Source organism: Anabrus simplex, chromosome 4 (assembly GCF_040414725.1).
Source record: "Anabrus simplex isolate iqAnaSimp1 chromosome 4, ASM4041472v1, whole genome shotgun sequence".
NCBI lineage: Eukaryota > Metazoa > Arthropoda > Insecta > Orthoptera > Tettigoniidae > Anabrus > Anabrus simplex.
Window position 1 is genome coordinate 380476719 of NC_090268.1, and position 19273 is coordinate 380495991.

Below are 19273 nucleotides of genomic sequence, written 5' to 3' on the forward strand. Positions count from 1 at the left end.
TGGTTTGGGATACAACGGGGAGGAGTACCAGTACCTTGCCCCGGCGGCCTCGCCTGATATGCTGAACATGGGCCTTGTGGGGCATGGAGAGATTGGAAGGGATGGGAGAGAAAGAGGGAGGGAAGTGGCCTTAAGATAGGTACCATCGCGCCATTTGCCTGGAGAACAAGTAGTAAACCACGAAAAACCACTTCGATGACGGCAGAGGTGGGAATCGGATCCCCCTTTATTAAGTTGACGTCTTGACGCTGAATGGACCCCATTCCAGTTCTTGTGCCACATTAAAAATTTCGTGTCAAAGCCGGAGATTGAATCCGGGCTTCCGGAGATAGAAGCTAATCACACCAACCAACTGACCACCGAGGCGGACTGTTCATCTTTTACGGCTCAAAATAGTTTTCCGGCCGAAGAACCTTTCAGACCCAAACTGTAATTTTTTGCGATATTTTTTCTCTTTTAGAACAGTTGTTTTTTAACACAGTGTTCAAGTTTATTAACAATATTCAAAATTTCTCACATAAATTTAAAAAATCCAGCATGTTGCTCTTGGTTAACATTGGGAACGTATGGTAACATTGAAATTCGGCATACATATTACACAGAGCAATTTACATGGTGTTCTTCTGTACACAAAATTACATCCAGCAAACGAAATAAGCTAAACTTATATGTGACATTGTCTCATTATAAAATTATACAAAATAATGTGAATAGAGAATTTTTTTTACGTTTAATCAATTATTTGTTATGAAATTGGAAGAAGCGATTCTTAGTTCCTGTCAAGCACAAATTACCTCTGCATTTAGAGCTGGTCAGCTCGGTGATTCCACGAGGACAAAATTTACATCGGCCTTTCTTCGTTTTATACTGAGGCCAGCATATGCATCATACTTGACATCGAGTGGTTTTGGAGCAAACATTTCTCGACTGGATTCTGGAAATGGACTGCCACTTGGTTGCCCACGTTTTCAAGTTAGAAATTTCTCTCCCCTAGATAATGCTGAAGATATTTCTAACTTAAATTGTACAAGGGAATACATACGTTATTCCCCTCGCTGCGTTTTATGTGTAGGTTGCAGTAGCGAAACGTTGACTATTGCAACACTAATACACCAAAACATAATTCCCATACCACTTGACCATTCTAATGTCTGTTCTCTATAGCTCAAGCAAAATATCTGCTAGATCTACTTCCCCCCCGCCCACGAACCGATTTTTTTTCACCACTTGGGGACAGACTATTTCCATAGTTTTCTTTTCCGACTGGCTCCATCCTTGGCATTTATCTTCTGGACCTCCACCTACATATGCAGAAATAAAGTTGATTGCCTTCCTATCGAATAGAGATGGTTGGAAAATAACGTAGCAGTTACTTTGTCACAGTTACATGCCTGTCAGTGTTACGAATGTAACGAGGAAATAAATAACAGGTTAACGAGTAACGACAACGGAAAAATGTACTAATGAAAACAGTAACTGGGAAGTGGTAACTGTCACTAGTACCAACTTACAGACACAGAATGTGACCTTCAGATTTCAGAGAGTACGCATGTCTTCCAAGTGAGAGCACTTCTGTAAGAGATTGCTTTAAGTCAATTACTCTATAATGTATTTGTTTAAGTTGTTGCTGTGTTCTGGTAACTAAAGTGTAAACTGTTATGACATATTCAATTGCTCAGGGCTAATCGTTGACTCAGACATAGCGCAAGGCTACGTAGGTACAATATATTATTATAAGTTTCCCGCGCATAATTTTTCTTGTACATTAATAAATTAGTATGCTAACTTACCATATTCATTTTACAGATATATTACAGATATATATACAGATATATTACAGATAACATAACATTACTTCATTTTACTTAATCGATCCTCGTGTACCGGTTTGTGTCGAGGTTTGGCAGATATGTCATCACGTTTTCTAGTCTTCTACCCTTGATCGGGGCATTGTCAAACAAACTCCTCTAGATTTCAGAAAAGACGCTATGTTTTCTCCTCATTTCATTCGTTCTCTGCCTCCCGTAAACTTTATAGCAAAAAGGAATGCATGTTTTTCTGTACCGACTTCCAACAGTGTATTGGTGCGTGTGCGCATGTGTGAGTGAATGAATGGGACTTCGTAACACAGGTGTAAAGCGACAAGCTGGAGGCCGTGACCAGTTAAAGGTGAGTAACATTGAATGTTATTTTTAACTGTTACTTATAACATTTACTTTATTGTAGCAGTGACAGATATAGAAGTTACACAAAAATAACCGTTTGTCACACATCTACTCTCGAATTAAAGATGGCAACGATATATTTTTTACGAAATACCGATATTTTCCTTTCGATTTACCGATATATCGATACCGAAATTTTGATTCAATTTATCGCACAATATATCGGTTTTTCCATAAATGTATCGTTTTTCTTTTTTTTTCCGCACTAGAGAACGCCGATAATTATGTAAGAGATGGTGCTAGAGAAGGTGGAATTGAAACCTGGAAATATCCAATCTATTCAATACATTGCTCTGAGCCTCTGATAGGCTGGACTACTATTCGAATATAAACGGTGGAATATGTAACACCGTTGCCTACGTGATTAGTAATAAGGCCTCCGCATGGCAGTTTACACAGCGCGAAATACGTTCTAGTTCCAGGGTCGCCGCTAGACTTGGTGTTAGCCCCCCACTGTTTAACAACACAGACGTATATGGAAAATGTGAAGCAAAAAGGTGAGGTAGTGAGTTTTTAGGTGAGATAAGTCTTAGAATTAATTATAAGAGGCGTTGATTTGTGTATTCAGCTTGTGGTGAGTATATGGTTTATTATTTAAACGTAAGATTAAGAAAATAGAAGCCTCCGTGACTCAGGTGGCAGTACGCCAGCCTCTCACCGCTGGGTTTCGTGGTTCAAATCCCGGTCACTCCATGTGAGATTTGTGCTGAACAAAGCGGATGCAGGACAGGTTTTTCTCCGGGTACTCCGGTTTTCCCTGTCATCCTTCATTCCAGCAACACTCTCCTATATAATTTAATTGCACCTGTCAGTCATTAATCATTGCCCCAGAAGAGTGCGACAGGCTTCGGCAGCCGGCACAGTTCCCATCCTCGCCGCTAGGTGAGGCTTCATTCGTTCCATTCCTGACTCGGTCAATTGATTAAACAAGCTGTGGATTTACATTAAAAATATTTTGTGCATATTGATAAATATACAAGAACTGACAGAGTATTTATTGTAAACATTCTATTCACAGGATATTTATTGCGCGTGTTAAACAATGGTTTACTGCTCTATACCATTTTGCCAAAGTAAACTTCGCAAAGGTAGTGACATTTCTTTCCACGAGCAAATATAGAACGAGAAAAATGGGTCAAAATTATATCATGTCGGGGTGACGAGAAAAATAGCATTTGGCAACCTTCCTCGAAGTCTGTAGTGAACATTTTGAAAGCACGTGCTGTATCATTTCTACTAAAACTAGCCGTACCGGGTGAGTTGGCCGTGCGGTTAGGGGCGCGCGGCTGTGAGCTTGCATCCGGGAAATAGTGGGTTCGAATCCCACTGTCGGCAGCTCTGCAATGTTTTAATATATAATATGGAGTATTTTCGTTTTTATTAGGACGTGAACTTTCCGGTTGCTATACTACCTGATTCGTATGAGCTCATCTTGAATTACTGGGTGTTACATTTATTTTTCTTCATTAAACGTCATAGAAATATCTTTCCTACTCAAAATGCAATGTTTTATATTTTTAATGTGGTTTTATGTGCAAGTTATTCTCGTAATGCTAATTGGAATCGTGCTGAGGAATGGAGGGAAAACCTGACATCCAGCGGCTCTATTTGAACTGCTGCTAATGTGTCCCTCGCTGAGGTCCTTAGACCTAGCTTGAGCGACGCATCAAGTCGGCCGTGACTATTTCAATTTAGTACTTGAAGAGACCGTGCATGCTGAGGCCCTTACTTATCTCGTAGGCAACGATAACACCTAGGGACGTTCCGATATAGCCTACTAAAATATCGACATTTCCTTCGATATCGACATGCCGATATTATTCTATTATCAAAACAAAATATCGATATATCTCGATATCAAATTATATTTTTTTTCCAAAATAGAAGAATTTGAAATTATATTGAAATTCTATAAAAAGGGGATCACGGCAGTTCCAAGAAAAACGAGATATTTAAGAGAATCAAATATAATGACCAAAATATTTTGTGTAAAATGTTATCAGCAGTAAAGTAGAAAACTAGAAACCTAATTCAACCATGAATTATAACACCTTAAGTGTCTGAGTTAATGTTATTCACCAGAAAAAGGACCAGTGATATCTTTATTCCCAGATTGCAATGATAAAGCCATAAATACTTGCACGGTAGATTCTGCATCATATTCTTAACTATTTTCAGCCATGGCTACTAATTTACAAGGTTTATATTTTACGAGGTTTATATGAACTTCATCAAGCATTACTGACACTTTTTTTCAATCTCTTTTACAGGTGTACTTATTTCTTTCAAAAAGCTATTTATTCAGGACCTATGCCTCGACTGCTGCGCCTATTGACATAAATATGTCTTGTGGCTGAGGGCTAATGAAAATTTGTGTTTCGGACGTACAACCCTAGCAACCGTGCAGGCTAGTGGTCATCTGAAATTAGCAGCCGTTGATCGATATATTCCATGGAAATTTAAAACCGCGAATTCCAGTAGCAAGATAAACTCAACCAACCAGTCGCGTGCACAGGCAGAATACCAATATTGATATAGGCCTTTATTATTCAGGGCTGATGATATTGTAGTTGGTCTTGGACTCTTGGGTTATCATTAGCGATATATCGATATCGTTTGAATATACCGATATATTATGTGCAATAGATATCGATTATCGAAAATAACTTTTCAATATATCGGTATTTTTTAAAAATTCGCCATCCCTATCTCGAATCACCGAGTCAATATCTTCGTATTCAGACTGACCCGCCAGAAGCTCCTCAGGAACATCCACAATTCCTGTCTCTTTCAGTTCCGTACCGAGATGCTTCATCATCTTGCTCATTATTGTTTTGAGGTTAGGATATGGTAGCACAGTAGTTAACCATCGAGAGTTGAGTCAAATTGAGTCCCAATGTCCTAGATTCTGTATGGTTCACCTGTCTCATAGAGACAGGTGGTGTGAGAGGTACCGATGCCGGTGCTCCTTCGGAGCTCCTCTGTCGGTCTTTGGTAGGTGTATTGATTTGTGTTTTAGAATAAGGTCACACTTTCGGTGGCCTTATCCTGGTTTCTTGTTTTGTGGAAATTTATTTCGTTGTGTGGTTTTATTCTCGTTTAATAATTGGAGTATTGTTAATGTATGGCAATGTGAAGTTGGTTTATATGTAGTTGAGTGTGTTTATTACTGAGTTGTGTAGTTTCTTCTTATTAGTTTAATTATTGGTATGTGTATGAGTGTCGAGGGAAAAATTTCATAATTTTGAATGGCTGACACAGTGAGTTCAGTGTACGATGTGGATTGGAGCTTGGTTTCCCATGAGATCCAATCCTAGCTGATGTTGCGTTAGGAGGTTTGCAACGCTGCATCGTGTATGATTTCGCTTACTTATTAATCATTATTGCTGGTTAATAAGTGTTTGGCGGGTGGAATTTGGTAGTTAACAGCAATGGCGGCATGACAGTTTATTTAGAAGGGCTTCACATGGGGCAATGTCGTTGTTACGCTGACCAGGGTCCATTCCTGGGTGACCTAGCTGCAGGTATGTGGGGCGTTGTGGGAGCAGAGGTAAGAACAGTCCTTATCTTGTGTGTATTTAGAACGTAAGTGTGTTAGTTGCTATGTATAGTGTTATTTGTGAGTATTATTATTACTTGTTAAAGTTTAGTCAGGGTTGGTAAGTATGTCTTTAATTATTAGAATGTATTTTGGTCGTCGGTAGATAGTGTCGGCTCTGTGTGGATCATACTGTCCAAGTGTGTTTATTAGTGGATTTTCGTGTTGTTGTGTGGAGTTATAGAAGTTTGTAGTTAGTGAGTGTACGTAATCCAGGATGTACGGGACTTTAGTTATCTCGTGTAGTTGTACTGTAGGTGTGGTGTAGTCTTTAACTGCTAAGTGTAAAAGCCAGTTTTGTATTCTCTGTAGGCGTTTAATGCTGGATATGGGTAGAAAGCCAATGGCTGGATATGCGTATGTAAGGACGGGGCGTATAAATGTGGTGTATATGAGTTTGATGTTTTTCTGAGAGAGAGCACTTTTCCTGTGGATGAGTGGGTAGAGCATTAGAGTGTTTCGTTTGGCGCGTTGTATTATGTTCGTGATGTGTTCTTGTAGGTTGAGTCGTGAGTCTAGTGTGACCCCTAGGTATTTGTGGCTGCTGACTTGTTGTATGGCTTGGTTGTACAGTTGTAGTTGTTGTTGCGGTTGTTTGCGTCGGCGAGTGTAGTGTACTACTTTAGTTTTTTGTAAGTTGACTTCAATTTTCCATTTGGTGAGCCAGGGTTCGAGTTCGTTTAGATGTTGTTGTATTCGTTGGGTGGCAATGTCTGAATTCCAGTTTCTGGCCATAATGGCTGTTTCATCGGCAAAAATAGCTGTTAGTGTTTTATCTGTACGGGGGATATCATTGATGTATTGGAGAAAGAGAATTGGTCCTAAAATACTGCCTTGGGGCACGCCAGCGTGTATGTTTCTTGGTGTTGAGTTTTTATTGTTTATTGAGATGTAAAAGGTGCGATTTATTAGGTAATTGTGTATAAGTTTAGTGTAAGTGGGGTGCAGATGTAGTCTGATTAGTTTGTAAATGAGGCTGGGGTGATGTACTCTGTCAAAGGCTTGTTTATAGTCTAAATATACTGCTATTGTTCCTTGGTTGTGTTGGAAGCCTTGTGTAATGTGTTCTGTGACGCGTAGTAGTTGTGTTGTGGAGTGTTTCTGTCGGAATCCAAATTGCTCGTGTATTAGGTTGTTGTATATTGTATTTCTGATGCGTGAGTAGATTAGTTTCTCGAATACTTTAGAGATGATGCTGAGTAGGCTGATTGGTCTGTAATTGGCTGGGTTTTGGGGGTCTTTGTTTGGCTTAGGGAAGCATATAATTTTGGCTGTTTTCCATTGTTGTGGGAAGTATTCGAGATTGAGCATGGCATTGAAAATATGTGTTAAGAATTTTATCATGTCGGAGTTGAGGTGCTTAAGCAGGGGTGCGGGGATCTCGTCCTGTCCAGGAGCTTTTTTGTCTGATAGTTTCTCGATTATGTTTTTGATTTCAATTGGTTTGAAGGGGGGGACAGGTGAGTGGTTTGGAGTATGTAGAAAGTTGTTTATGATGTTGGTTACTATGTTATCGTGTTGAGGGTTCGTTCTATTGGTGTTGGGTTTGAAGTTTTCTTTTAAAGTGTCTGCTAATAGGGCCTAGTTCAGATTTTTCAAGGTCGGAAATTGTTTAGGTACCGTCTGGTTTAGTTAGTGGGGGGGGGGGTAGGTTGGTCAGATATGGTGAATATTTTTGTAGTTTTCCAGAGGTTGTTTATGTAATTATTATTATTATTATTATTATTATTATTATTATTATTATTATTATTATTATTATTATTATTATTATTATTATTATTATTATTAGTGGTTATTTCGGAGAGTTTTTTGTTCCAGGTATCATTAATATGTTTAGTTAATTATTTTTTAGTCTTAGCGTGTAGGCGGTTGTAGTGAATTTTATTTTGTAGTGTTCGTGTTCTTTGAAATGTGGTGCGGGCTCTGTTTTTCTCTTGTATTAATTGTATTAGGTGTGACGGTAACGTGTAGGGTTTGGTGTGCTGTGGGGTGTAACTGGCTTTTGCTGCTGTAAGTAAGATGTTAGTGAATAAGGTGATAGCTGTGTCAATGTCGTCGGTAGTTGTGAGGGGGGGTACGGGGTTGAGTTCTAGGAGGTGTTCTAATTGAGAGGTGTAGGTGTCCCAGTTTATGTAGTTAGTGTTGATTACTTTGTGTGTATTGCATTGGTATTTTTTGATGCCTAGTTCAAGTAGTACTGGTCGGTGGTCTGAGTGTAATTGTTGCATGGTGTCTATTTTTGCATTGTAGGGGATGTTTTTGAGGAGTGCGATGTCATTGGTGTCTGAGTGGAGTATGCCATTGCGGGTCCAGTAGAATGTGGGTTCGAGTGGGGCGGTTATGAAGTAATTGTTATGTATACTGTGTTCTCGTAGTTTGATACCATGAGGGTTTATTGTTTTACTGTTCCAGTCTGTGTGTTTGCTGTTAAGGTCGCCAGCCAGTATAACATGTTCGTAATCTAAAAGTAAGTCGAAATCTGTGGTGTGAAGGCGTTTGTCTGGGGGTAGGTAAGCTGATATTATTGTAATTCGTTGGTGTCTGTCGTCTAGCTGTATCGCTGTGGCTTCTAGTGTGTGTGTGGTGGGGAGATAGATATGGTTGTGGGCAATGCGCCTTTTAATCGCAATTAAGGTGCCACCGCCATCTCCATCTCTGTCTGTTCGGTATGTAATGTATTGTGGAATGGAGAATCGTTTGTTAGGTTTAAGGTTTGTCTCTTGTATTAGTAGTATGTCTATGTCGTGTTCTGCGATGTATTGTTTGAGTTCGGCCTTCTTTGCAGGGTTATTCAGGCCGTTAGCATTCCATGTAGTTATCCTGAGTGGTTGTCTAGCCATGGAGCTTGTTTATGATTGTGTTTGAGAGCTGTAAGAGTGTATTGAGTATGGACTGTATGGCTGTTACTGTGGTGGAGATTAGTATCTTCATGTGCGCTTGAGCTTCTTCTATAAAGTATCTGATGTCTTCAGGGGTGTTAAGGGGCAATTTTAGTTTTGTGAATTGGTTTGTGATAGTTGGCGCAGCTGAGTGGGCAGGTGTAGTTGGCGTGGCGTTAGGTGTGCGTTTGGGGGCTGGTGAGGTGGTTTGTGCATTATTGTCTGTGTGATGGTAGTAATGGTAGGAGGGTCGGTATGAGGAGGTTTGTCTTGTTTGCTACTGGTGTTAGGTTGGGACTTTGTTCGTTTGTCTCGTTTAGTGGGCTGGTTGAGTACTTTGCTGAAATTTAGAGACGTGGTATTGGCCTGAGATGTGGTGTTGGATTGACCGGGGAGTGCCGGGAAGTCTTGTTCTTCAAAGTGCATGTTTTTACAGTTTGTGTTAATAGGCTCTTCTGAGCAGGTATTGTCATCAGTTTCAAGTGCGGAGTATCTGTTTGAGGTGGAGATTGAGCATGTAGATGAGGTAGAGTTCCTTCTTGTTTTAGAGTTAGTGTCCTGGGTGTCGGTTTCTGATTTCTCAGTATTCTGGGGTTTGGCAGGGAATCGTTTGTTGACATACTTGATGTATTCAGGGCACTGTCTATGTGAGGCAGGGTGGCCCTTTCTCCCGCAGTTGGCGCACAATAATTCTTCTGGTTTGCTTATTGTGCAGTCCATAGGTTTGTGGGGGCCGGCGCACTTCACGCATTTCGGGGTCATGTGACACCCTGTTCGTGAGTGGCCAAACCCCTGACAATTGTAACATTGAACAACCCTGTTGGCCTCTGTAGGGGGGAGCCTTTCTGCAGTGCGTACGGGAATTTTCAGTATGTGTGATAAGTTTGGTAGGTCAGTGTTGTATTGAGTGTCTGGGTAAGTGACAATGAATAGTGGCATGAGCACTTTCTTTGGTTTGCCCTCGCTTTGGGGGGTTATCTTGTGCATTTGTGCAACGTGCGTAGGTGTGAAGCCCTTATCCTTGAGATCTTCAATGATCTCTTCAGGGGTCATATCCATGGGTAATCCCCTAATGACCCTTTGCTTGTGAGCAATGCGTTTCTTGGTGGCATAGGTGAAGTAATTTATGTTGTGTGCATCTAGAGCGGCTGTGAGCTTACTATGGTCTTCTAGTGTTTTTAGTACTACATGAGCACCTTCTCTAGTGGGGGAAATTTCGTAATTTTGGTTGGTGACATTTTTTTGGATGAAGGAGCTTAGGTCCCTCCACCTTTTATCTGATCTGATCTGGATTGGTGGGATTTTTCCTGTTGGGGCTTGATTGCCGCATTTAGCCACGTTGTGTGATTTATTATCAGTAATGTGTAGATTGAATTAGCCTGTGATACAGCAACGGCAGCGCCGCCGCGCCTCGGGAGGCCCTAAGCCACGAGCTGGGCGCTGTGTCGGGCCAGGTATCGTTTTTATAAGTGGTGTCCCCACGACAAGGCCCGAAACAGCGCACCGCGTGGGTGATAGAATTTGAGAAGCTGATGATTTCCTCAGAGCCAGGAGCGAGGTGGATTCCCCCGTGACAATACGGGAAGCGCAGTCTCTGCCAACAATGCAGAGTTGTTGGTGCTGGTAGCGGGTCTTGCAGGGGCAACGGTTAGAAGGACTGGTTCCAAAAGCCAAATTGCATGTAAAAGAAGAGGCAAGCGACCTCTCAGGGTCTAGTCTCCTCTCCCAGTGACCCAGCAGTGCGGGCGAACACTCAGGTTCTAATGCAGGGCTTCCAGGCAGCAAAATGAAGTGAGAATATATCATGAAAGTTCGCACGGCTTAGAAACATGTCTGTCCTGCTCACGGTTCATGAATAGAATGTTAAAACATCATACCTATTTATAACTAAATAATATTTCTAAATTTACGTTTATCTGGTACACGTAGTATTTTTAAAGCTTTTTATACCAAACAAAATAAATATACTCCTAATGCAATACACACTCACTTACAAAATGCAGAATGTAAACATCAAGATATATTTGTCCATGACCATGTAGTACACAACGGTCAACTTCTTTATCTAACAGTAATTATATAAGACTTTAATGCCATCTGTTGACTGATTATGGAAGCTTACATCTGTAGTTAATTCACAGCAACATTGCGACTCCGGGGAAAGTAATAAGCTTAGTGCATGTATGTACTGAATATCTTGTTAACATAAAGCAACATTGCGACCGAAAGGGTTAAGAGAATTGATTTATCCTGCGTTATATTCCCTTGGACGGAACCTTTAAATACGAAGGTAGCTTCAATTTCTTCCTCTACAAAGCGTCTCAGACTGACCACGTTTCTGAGCTGTTACTACAAACAATAAACGATGCAATGATGCCACCTCTCAGCTGCCCCGTCAATTATTTACAGTATTGCCAACTCTGTCTGTGTTTCGACTGAAAAATCCTTGTAATATATGCAATAAGGTGCAACACTGATTAAAATATAGCTTTATAGTTTTACGTTTTGTATATAGGCTTTGTGTCTGAATGATAAGCGTACTGGCCTTTTGTACAGAAGGCCTATTGTTAGATTTCCGCCCAGGATGGGAATTTTAACCCTTAAATGCACAGAATTGCATACGTGCAAAGGAGGGTTTACTTGCTTGTGATATCTGCTTTACTATTTTACAAGTGACAAGGGTTAACTGCGAATGGTGAACTTCCCTGGCTCTGGAGCTTGGTATTTTTGTCCGTCTTAAAGCAAATCGTCATCTGCGGTACTTAAAACATACCACACTATTAATTATCGCAGAAACGCAAAATAGTAAATACATCCCTCCATGTAAAGAAGGGCATCGAGCCGTAAATCTAGGCCATATCAAGATGTAGTGCCTACACCAGTAAACTGGGAAGGGAGGTTGAGAATAAGAAAATATGATACAGCGTGTTGCCGTAATGTGATCACATACTGTGGTAGTACTTAAACCCGTGAAAACCATGCCTCCATAGGCGGATAGGGATGCTGATGGACGTCATAATCAGGGCTAGGGATTTGATGGCATGTCATCCTTTAATTGGTTCACAATAAACCTTGCAAACTTCTACAGGAATGCTGATCATAGTTCCTTCATTGTAGAAATGCTAATTTATTAGGTCATTTTTTTCCATTTTGTATTTTTAGGTAATGTTTTAAGTGACACCTCGTTATTTGAACAATTTACGGAATTTATTACCTATATTTTATACTTTGCAGTCATTTTCTTACATTTGAGGATTTTCAAGCATTTACGCATGTGGTATGGGATATTATCGCAACTTTTCTTGAGGAAAATTACGGAGAATTGAGAATCCTCAAACAGCTTTGTCAATCTACGGACTAACGAAGCTTTGTTCACTACTTACTTCTTTTTACTTACGTCGCACCGACAAAGATCGATCTTATGGTGACGATGGGATGGGAAAGTCCTAGGAGTGGGAAAGATTCCGCCGTGACCTTAATAAGGTACAGACCCAGATTTGCCTGGTGTGAAAATGGGAAACCACGGAAAACTATCTTCAGGGCTACCGACAGTGGGGTTCGAACACACTATCTCCCGGATGAAAGCTCACTGCTGCGTGCGCCCATAACCGCACGGCCAACTCGCCCGGTACCACTTACTTCTATTTTTTTTTACAATTGGCTTTACGTCGCACCGACACAGATAGATCTTATGGTGACGATGGGATAGGAAATGCCTAGGAGTTGGAAGGAAGCCACCGTGGCTTTAATAAGGTACAGCCCCAGCATTTGCCTGGTGTGAAAAATGGGAAACGACGGAAAACTATCTTCAGGGCTGCCGGCAGTGCGGTTCGAACCCATTATCTCCCAGATGCAAGTTCACACCTGCGCGCCTCTAACCGCACGGCCAACTCGTCCGGTACCACTTCTTCTTGGAAATGTCCACATACCGAGAGGGAAATCTTCCTCGTGAACAGTCGATTTTCTTCTGAAGACGCGGTGTAAAGTTCTCTGCGAAACGTTGAGAATTTCACCTCTTTTTCTTGCCACGGCAAAAGACCAAAAGCTTATTATAATGTCTATAACATAAATATAACATTATGAAAGCGACTGAGGTATGAGCAATGCTAGTAATGCCATTCCTTATGGTGTGAAAATGTTGCTCATAGTGTCGGATGATGCATGCATTTCAGTGGGCTTGGCAGACTGATATGTAATAGCAATTTCTGGCTCAGTGAGGAAAGCAACGGGAAACTACCTCACTCCTCATTTCCCTAGTACGCCTCTTCAGTGATGTCTGGGCCATCTATGACAGCCGATGGTGGTGCTGTTGTTGAGGATCGAACCAGCCTTAGGGCTGAGGCCTGGACATACATAACATAAATATAGTCTATAGCTACTCAATAAGTAAATTTATTTTAAAATTTCGTTTAAAATGTATGTATTTTGTGTTTTCAGATCATTTTCCTTAATTCTTTCCGTCATTTTATAAATTATTTATTAAATACTCCCGGCCTTGGTTATAATTCATAAGACATAACTTATATCTCCTAAGATACAGGTTCTCTATCACTATTTGGCTAACGAAGAAGTTTTTCTTACCTGTAGCTGGGCTGTCACTGGTGGTAACTTCCGCTGGTTGAAACTGGAAACTTGCTTTAAAGCCCTGACCAGGCCATTCCGAATTGGCCACAAATTCAATATAGAGGTCAGGCCCCGTTGAGAGCACCTCCAGCTCAGAACCCTCATTGCACAGGACTGTGATTGCCGGAGCAAGTGGACCGCGGCCGTCCCACACTTTGATAAAGTCCGCGCGGTTCAGGCAGCTGAAACACAAGGTATTTTCCCTTAACATCACACCATCATCAACATAGTAAATACTAATTTATGAACATAGGTGTTCCTAGCTCATTGTATTAAAATAAATAATTATGATTTTCTGGATTACAGACAATTATTTCATATTAAAACTGAGCCAGTCAAAGAAAAACCACCTCTTGAAACAGTGGGAGTCTATGATATTCCATGTGGATGTGGTCGCTCATATAATGACATGACAGAAAAGGCTTGTTAGCACTAGGGTGAAAGAAAACATCTGGTCGGTCAAGAATATTACCCTTCCATTCTCCCCAGAAAATGCTATAAGCCAGTCTGCCATAGCAGCACGCTTCTGCAATACAGGCCATAAAATCCTCCTTGACCAGACTACGGTCATTGTGCCTGTAAAATATTTCTATGCTCGACTTGTGAGGGAAGAAATCGAGGGCCAGCGCTCTACAACCTGATCTACTCAGCCCGAGACTCAGCATTTTATTAAGCAAGGTGTGATATTAAGCAATGATTTGGTAAAATAAAAATCTTTTTAAAAACTTCACATTAGTTGGTCAGGTTTGGAACAGCAGTTGCCACTGAGCTATCGCGCTCCTGACACGGTGCTGGGACACCGTTAAGTTAAATATTTGATATTCTGTAGCCAATATTAGTTACTCAGTCACATTTACAGTCAATAAAAATAATTAAAAAAATTATAATAATAACAACGTCAGCATGGAAGACGGCTTCAAGTTATCAAACACATGGAGACCTGTAGGCCTACTCCATAAATACATGCATAACACCACCATGGTACCATGGCAGACCGCGACGCACTTCAGAAACTGTCGTCAGAGAGCAGTGAATCAGTAACTTCGATCCCAAACACCACAGCACCCGTTCCCCTTCCTCTGAGGGGTCGTGGATAGTAAGTTCGTGACTTCCACGTTCTTTGAAGAATTTCTACGACCACTGTCCGAACCAGACCTTCCATGCCCTGATGAAGGCAAATGTAATTTGGTGGAAAGCTCGGCTTTGGTTTAGTAATAAATAAGTGGCTTTAATTGTACCTTTATGTTTCCTTATATATATCATATGAGTAAAGATTAGGAATCACAGATAAGGATATATGCAGATGATGTTATACTGTATACTGCAGGATTGCGAGCGACTGCAGGAGGACTTAAACTACGTAGTGAGATTGACAGATGAATGTAAATGGGATGAAATGTCCAGTTGTAAGTTTCACCAAGATGATAAGTCCTCTCATTTTTAATCATTGTGTCGATGTGGTGATGGTATTTCATGGGGAACAATGTAAATACCTAGCTGTTAATATAAGGAATGCTCTTCATTGGGGTAATCATATTAACGAGGTTAATTACAGATCTCTTCACATGGTTATTAGAGTGTTTAGGGATTGTTGTGAGGATATAAAGTAGAGGGCTTACAAGTCTTTGGTAAGAACGCAGTTGAAGCATGGCTCCAGTGTATGGGACCCTCACCAAGAATACGTGATAAGAGAACTAGAAATATTCAAAGGAAAACAGCACGATTTGTTCTGCGTGATTTCCGACAAAGGATTAATGTTACCAAAATAATCCGAACTTTCGGCTGGGAAGAATCGGGAGTAAGGAGACAAGATGTTCGACTATGCGGTATGTTGCGAGCTGTTAGTCGTCATTTGGCGTGGGATGACATAAGTAGAAGCATAAGCTTGAGTGGAGATTTTAAAACTAGGAAAGATCATAATATGAAGATAAAGTTGGGATTCAAGAGGACAGATTGGGGCAATTATTTCTTTTTAGGACGAGGAGTAAGGAATTGCTATACATTACCAAGTTTGCTGAAAACATTTAAGAAAAAGCTAGGTAAACAATTACAAATACATGTAAATATGAAGTAAACAATTGATAAAGAATCTGCCACCTGGGCGTCTGCCCTAAATGCAGATCACTGATGACTGATCGATTAATCCATTTAATTATATTTATAGTAAATAGTAAGTAATAATAAGTAGCTGCGTTGACGGATTAGATTTTGTGCAATTACAGTAATCATGCCACAAATTAGAGATGGGTGGTTCCAGATTTGAATTAGAATTACTTATTTACAGTGCCTGTCTCTCTTTCTGTCTGTCTGTTAGGTCATCAGCCCAGAGCCAGAGACTGGTTGGATCATTAAATAGCAACAAAAAAGGTTATGCAGTTACGGGGAAACGCAAGAACAGGCGTACTAGGCACGATGAGGAGAATGATCGTTTGCTATTACTTTCCCCAGAAGGCCAGGAATTTCTATTGCAGCACGACTAACCCTATGAGCAACACCTTTCACTTGTCGTGCTCTGAATGCCATTACGCAGCACCATCCACACCCCATCAGCCTCCGTATTGTCACAGCTATGGGTGACAGACTTCGGAGGAAGCTATATTTTGTCCTAGCAAAATCATGGTAACGAAAAAATAGAACAGTATAATGGATCTAGAAATATAATACCTATTGTTGGTGGTATTCTGTCAGGAACTACAAAGCAGAGTCCGTAAAGGATGTTTTGGTTTACCGGAAAGGACGTGGGTTCTATTTACTCCAAGAAACGAACTCCAGGTTAATTCATGGGGAACAAAATCGACTTGGCATAGAGCTAACCACTCAATCCCATTTAGTGTGGAGGTTACGGTCAGTAGGTAGAAGTCTTAACCTTCCAATGTTCAAAGGGCCTTCATTGCCTCTACAGAGATGTATAACTTATATTTATTTTACGTTGTAATATATTTATTTAGTGTTTAAGAAGGAATCCATTTCTTCAGCGTCGACACAGTTAAGAGAACTTACAAAAATTTGTCAGTCGAAACATAAAACGTAACACTTAGAACATTCGTTTTTTAATACAGTTTGCTTTACTTCGCACCGACACAGACGATGGAATTGGAAAGGTCTAGGAGTGGGAAGGAAGCGTCCCTAGCCTCAATTAAGCTACAGTCCCCGCATTTGCCTGGTGTGATAATGGGAAACCACGGAAAAACATCGTAATGGCTGCTGACAGTCCTAGCCCTTTACTACCCTATTGTTACCATAAGACCTTCTGTGTCGGTGCGAACGTAAAAGCAGCTTGTAAAAATGAAGTGGTTGTGAGCACTTAGCACCGCAGTGAATGGTCAGGTAAGTACAGGAAGCTTTCGCAACATTTCTAAAGTGCTAAGATAGGAATTATATTCATAATTCTTCTCACTTGTTTTTAATGTCACCACTTCACAGTCACACGTTCGCGTGGTACTGATATGGATCCATACGCATGGCGGCTCTCCTGAAAATTCATTTCTGTGGTTCGCCATTCTCACTTTCGGGAAAATGTCGAGGAAGTTACAATTCATAGGCCGCAGTCGATTTCTTCCATCTCCTTACCCAATGTCATTCACCATCATTCACTTATTCATTAGCTCCTTATCTACATCGACATAAAAGGGTATCGACCATATAAACATGTCATATACCGAGCTCGATAGCTGCAGTCGCTTAAGTGCAGCCAGTATCCAGTATTCGGGAGATAGTAGGTTCGAACCCCACTATCGGCAGCCCTGAAAATGGTTTTCCGTGGTTTCCCATTTTACACCAGGCAAATGCTGGGGCTGTACCTTAATTAAGGCCACGGCCGCTTCCTTCCCACTCCTAACCCTTCCTTGTCCCATCGTCGCCATAAGACCTATCTGTGTCGGTGCGACGTAAAGCAACTAGCAAAAAAAATGTCATATTGTACCGTGATGAGATAGGCCCTAGTTTCATGTTTTCGTTTTTTGGAAGATAAATACAGATATATAGGAATATTAAATTGAATACAGTGTCAGTTTTGTGTGAACGGGAGAATTTCACCATAGCCAGATGTGATCGCGACAAGCCGTCGCCACAGTTAAGCTTGTCATTAGGAGGAGAAGGATTCCTGGTCAAAAGATAAGAGGATTAAATCTAGAGCTCACAACAACAGAATAATGACTACGAGGAAGTGAAAGAGTATATATTTCGGACCAAGGGCGAGCAGATGTATCACCAATACCGAGAATATGACGTACCAGTTTTTCCACGCCCCGAGGCATTTGGTGTTGTCATGTTACAAGGAAGAGATTTCAAACTAACCGAAGCGGTGTTGACCAATGGGAAAATTTATCATAGGCCCGCAGATAAACCAACATAAGAAAAACTCAGAGTGAACTCCAGTTAGCTTCTCCGATAACAATAATTAAATTATTCCAACCACATAATTGAATAGAGGGGATTTTTGTGATATCATTCCCATGTTAATTAATTGTAATCGTAATAAATTAAAGTAACGAATTCGTGGAAATGACCCACGCTATCTCGCCATTGGTCAGGATGAGCACGCCATCAGGGACGCCGAGTTAGCGCGCGAAAGGTGGAGGACAGGAATTAAGTGATATTTCCATGATCACCGAACGATATGAGTTCAGAATACGACACATGAATGTGTATCGCCAGTGTATTAAGTAGGATAAAGCAAGAGATCCAAATCCACCTGCATATGCCGATTTAGGATAACCAACCCCCTTCCCCAGGAGATGACCGCGGATGACCCCGGCGGGAAACCATATCGTCCATAAAAGTCCAGTAGTGGGACCTCACATCACCCAGTCGTTTGAAGTCACCAGTTGTGACCGGTCGGACCTCACTCACTCAGTTATTACCAGTCACCAGTCGTTATCGGTCACCAGTCAGTCGGATGAAGTAGTTGAGACTCCGACACGTTGACTCTGTAAGTCAGTACCTCGGGACTCATTCGAAGTCAGTTAGAGCTGAAAGTGCGTGAGTTATTAGGAGAATGAAGACGAACAGTGAGATTTTCCATAGTACCGAGTGTAAATAATCAGTACAACTGTATGTTGAATTTAATGAATGTCATGTGATTAAATAATAAATAATTAACGGAACGCCGATAGTACCTTTGGAAGGCAGTGTGCGGAGCCTGAAGTAAATAGATCAAGATAGACGGTGAATAACCATCCGAGCAGGGAACTATAGGAGCTAGGCGATTATTAAGACGGCTTAGAAATAAACCAGGAAGTGCCGGTTGAAGACGCGATACGCGCCGGTTCAAATGAACGACATTTCGTCTAATGTGTCACGACGTGTGTTTCGGGCGTATATGAAGAGTATATTGTGCGAGTGTCAGGGGTCTAGGAGCACCTATTAGTGTTTTTTTGTTATTAGTATTCTTGTATAAAATAGTGTAATAAGGTGTTAATCATGGGTAGTCACCCAGAAGTGTTTTCTTGTGTTAAATTTATATTGTGCGACATGATGGAAGAGTAAATCACCATGGGGCCGTAAGGCCTATATCTCATCCGCTACGAGACAATGGAATTCTACATAGGAATGAGTACACAAATTTGATACTTGGGGATGTTATCGCGACTAAACGGGGTTCAGTGTAAATTAATTATGGTTACTTAACATGGTCCGCCTCCCGAGTCCATGATTTTTTTGTTAGACGGACGAACTAATTTATATTAACGTAATAATGGGTTAGATTAATTAATTTGAGTATTTGTTTGTTGTATATAATGTAAATATGGGATATTTCTTTCAATTAATGCATGCTGTTTGTAATACTTTGAGCTAAGTTCATTTCAAGTGTTAAATTCTTTTTTTGTGACAACCCATTTATTTGATTTCAGTCACTGCGGTGATTATTTGTATTTTAATTAGGAATAATTTCTATTAGACAGCCAGATTATGAAAGAGCCAGAGTATGTAAAATTTGTGTTGCGTAC

The 19273-nt window shown here is 40.8% G+C and overlaps 1 protein-coding gene across 1 annotated transcript in view; it reads right to left on the reverse strand.

The window, feature by feature from the left end:
- Positions 1-12968: 12968 nt before the first annotated feature.
- The window catches only part of LOC136872284 (neuropilin-1-like), a 534693-nt gene continuing 528388 nt past the window's right edge, over positions 12969-19273 (reverse strand). Inside the window, exons 5-6 of the mRNA XM_068227416.1 lie at positions 13284-13507; positions 12969-13045 (exon numbers count right to left, since the gene is read on the reverse strand). Of these exons, the coding sequence (XP_068083517.1) occupies positions 12969-13045; positions 13284-13507 (301 nt within the window). The remainder of the gene's footprint in view (positions 13046-13283; positions 13508-19273) is intronic.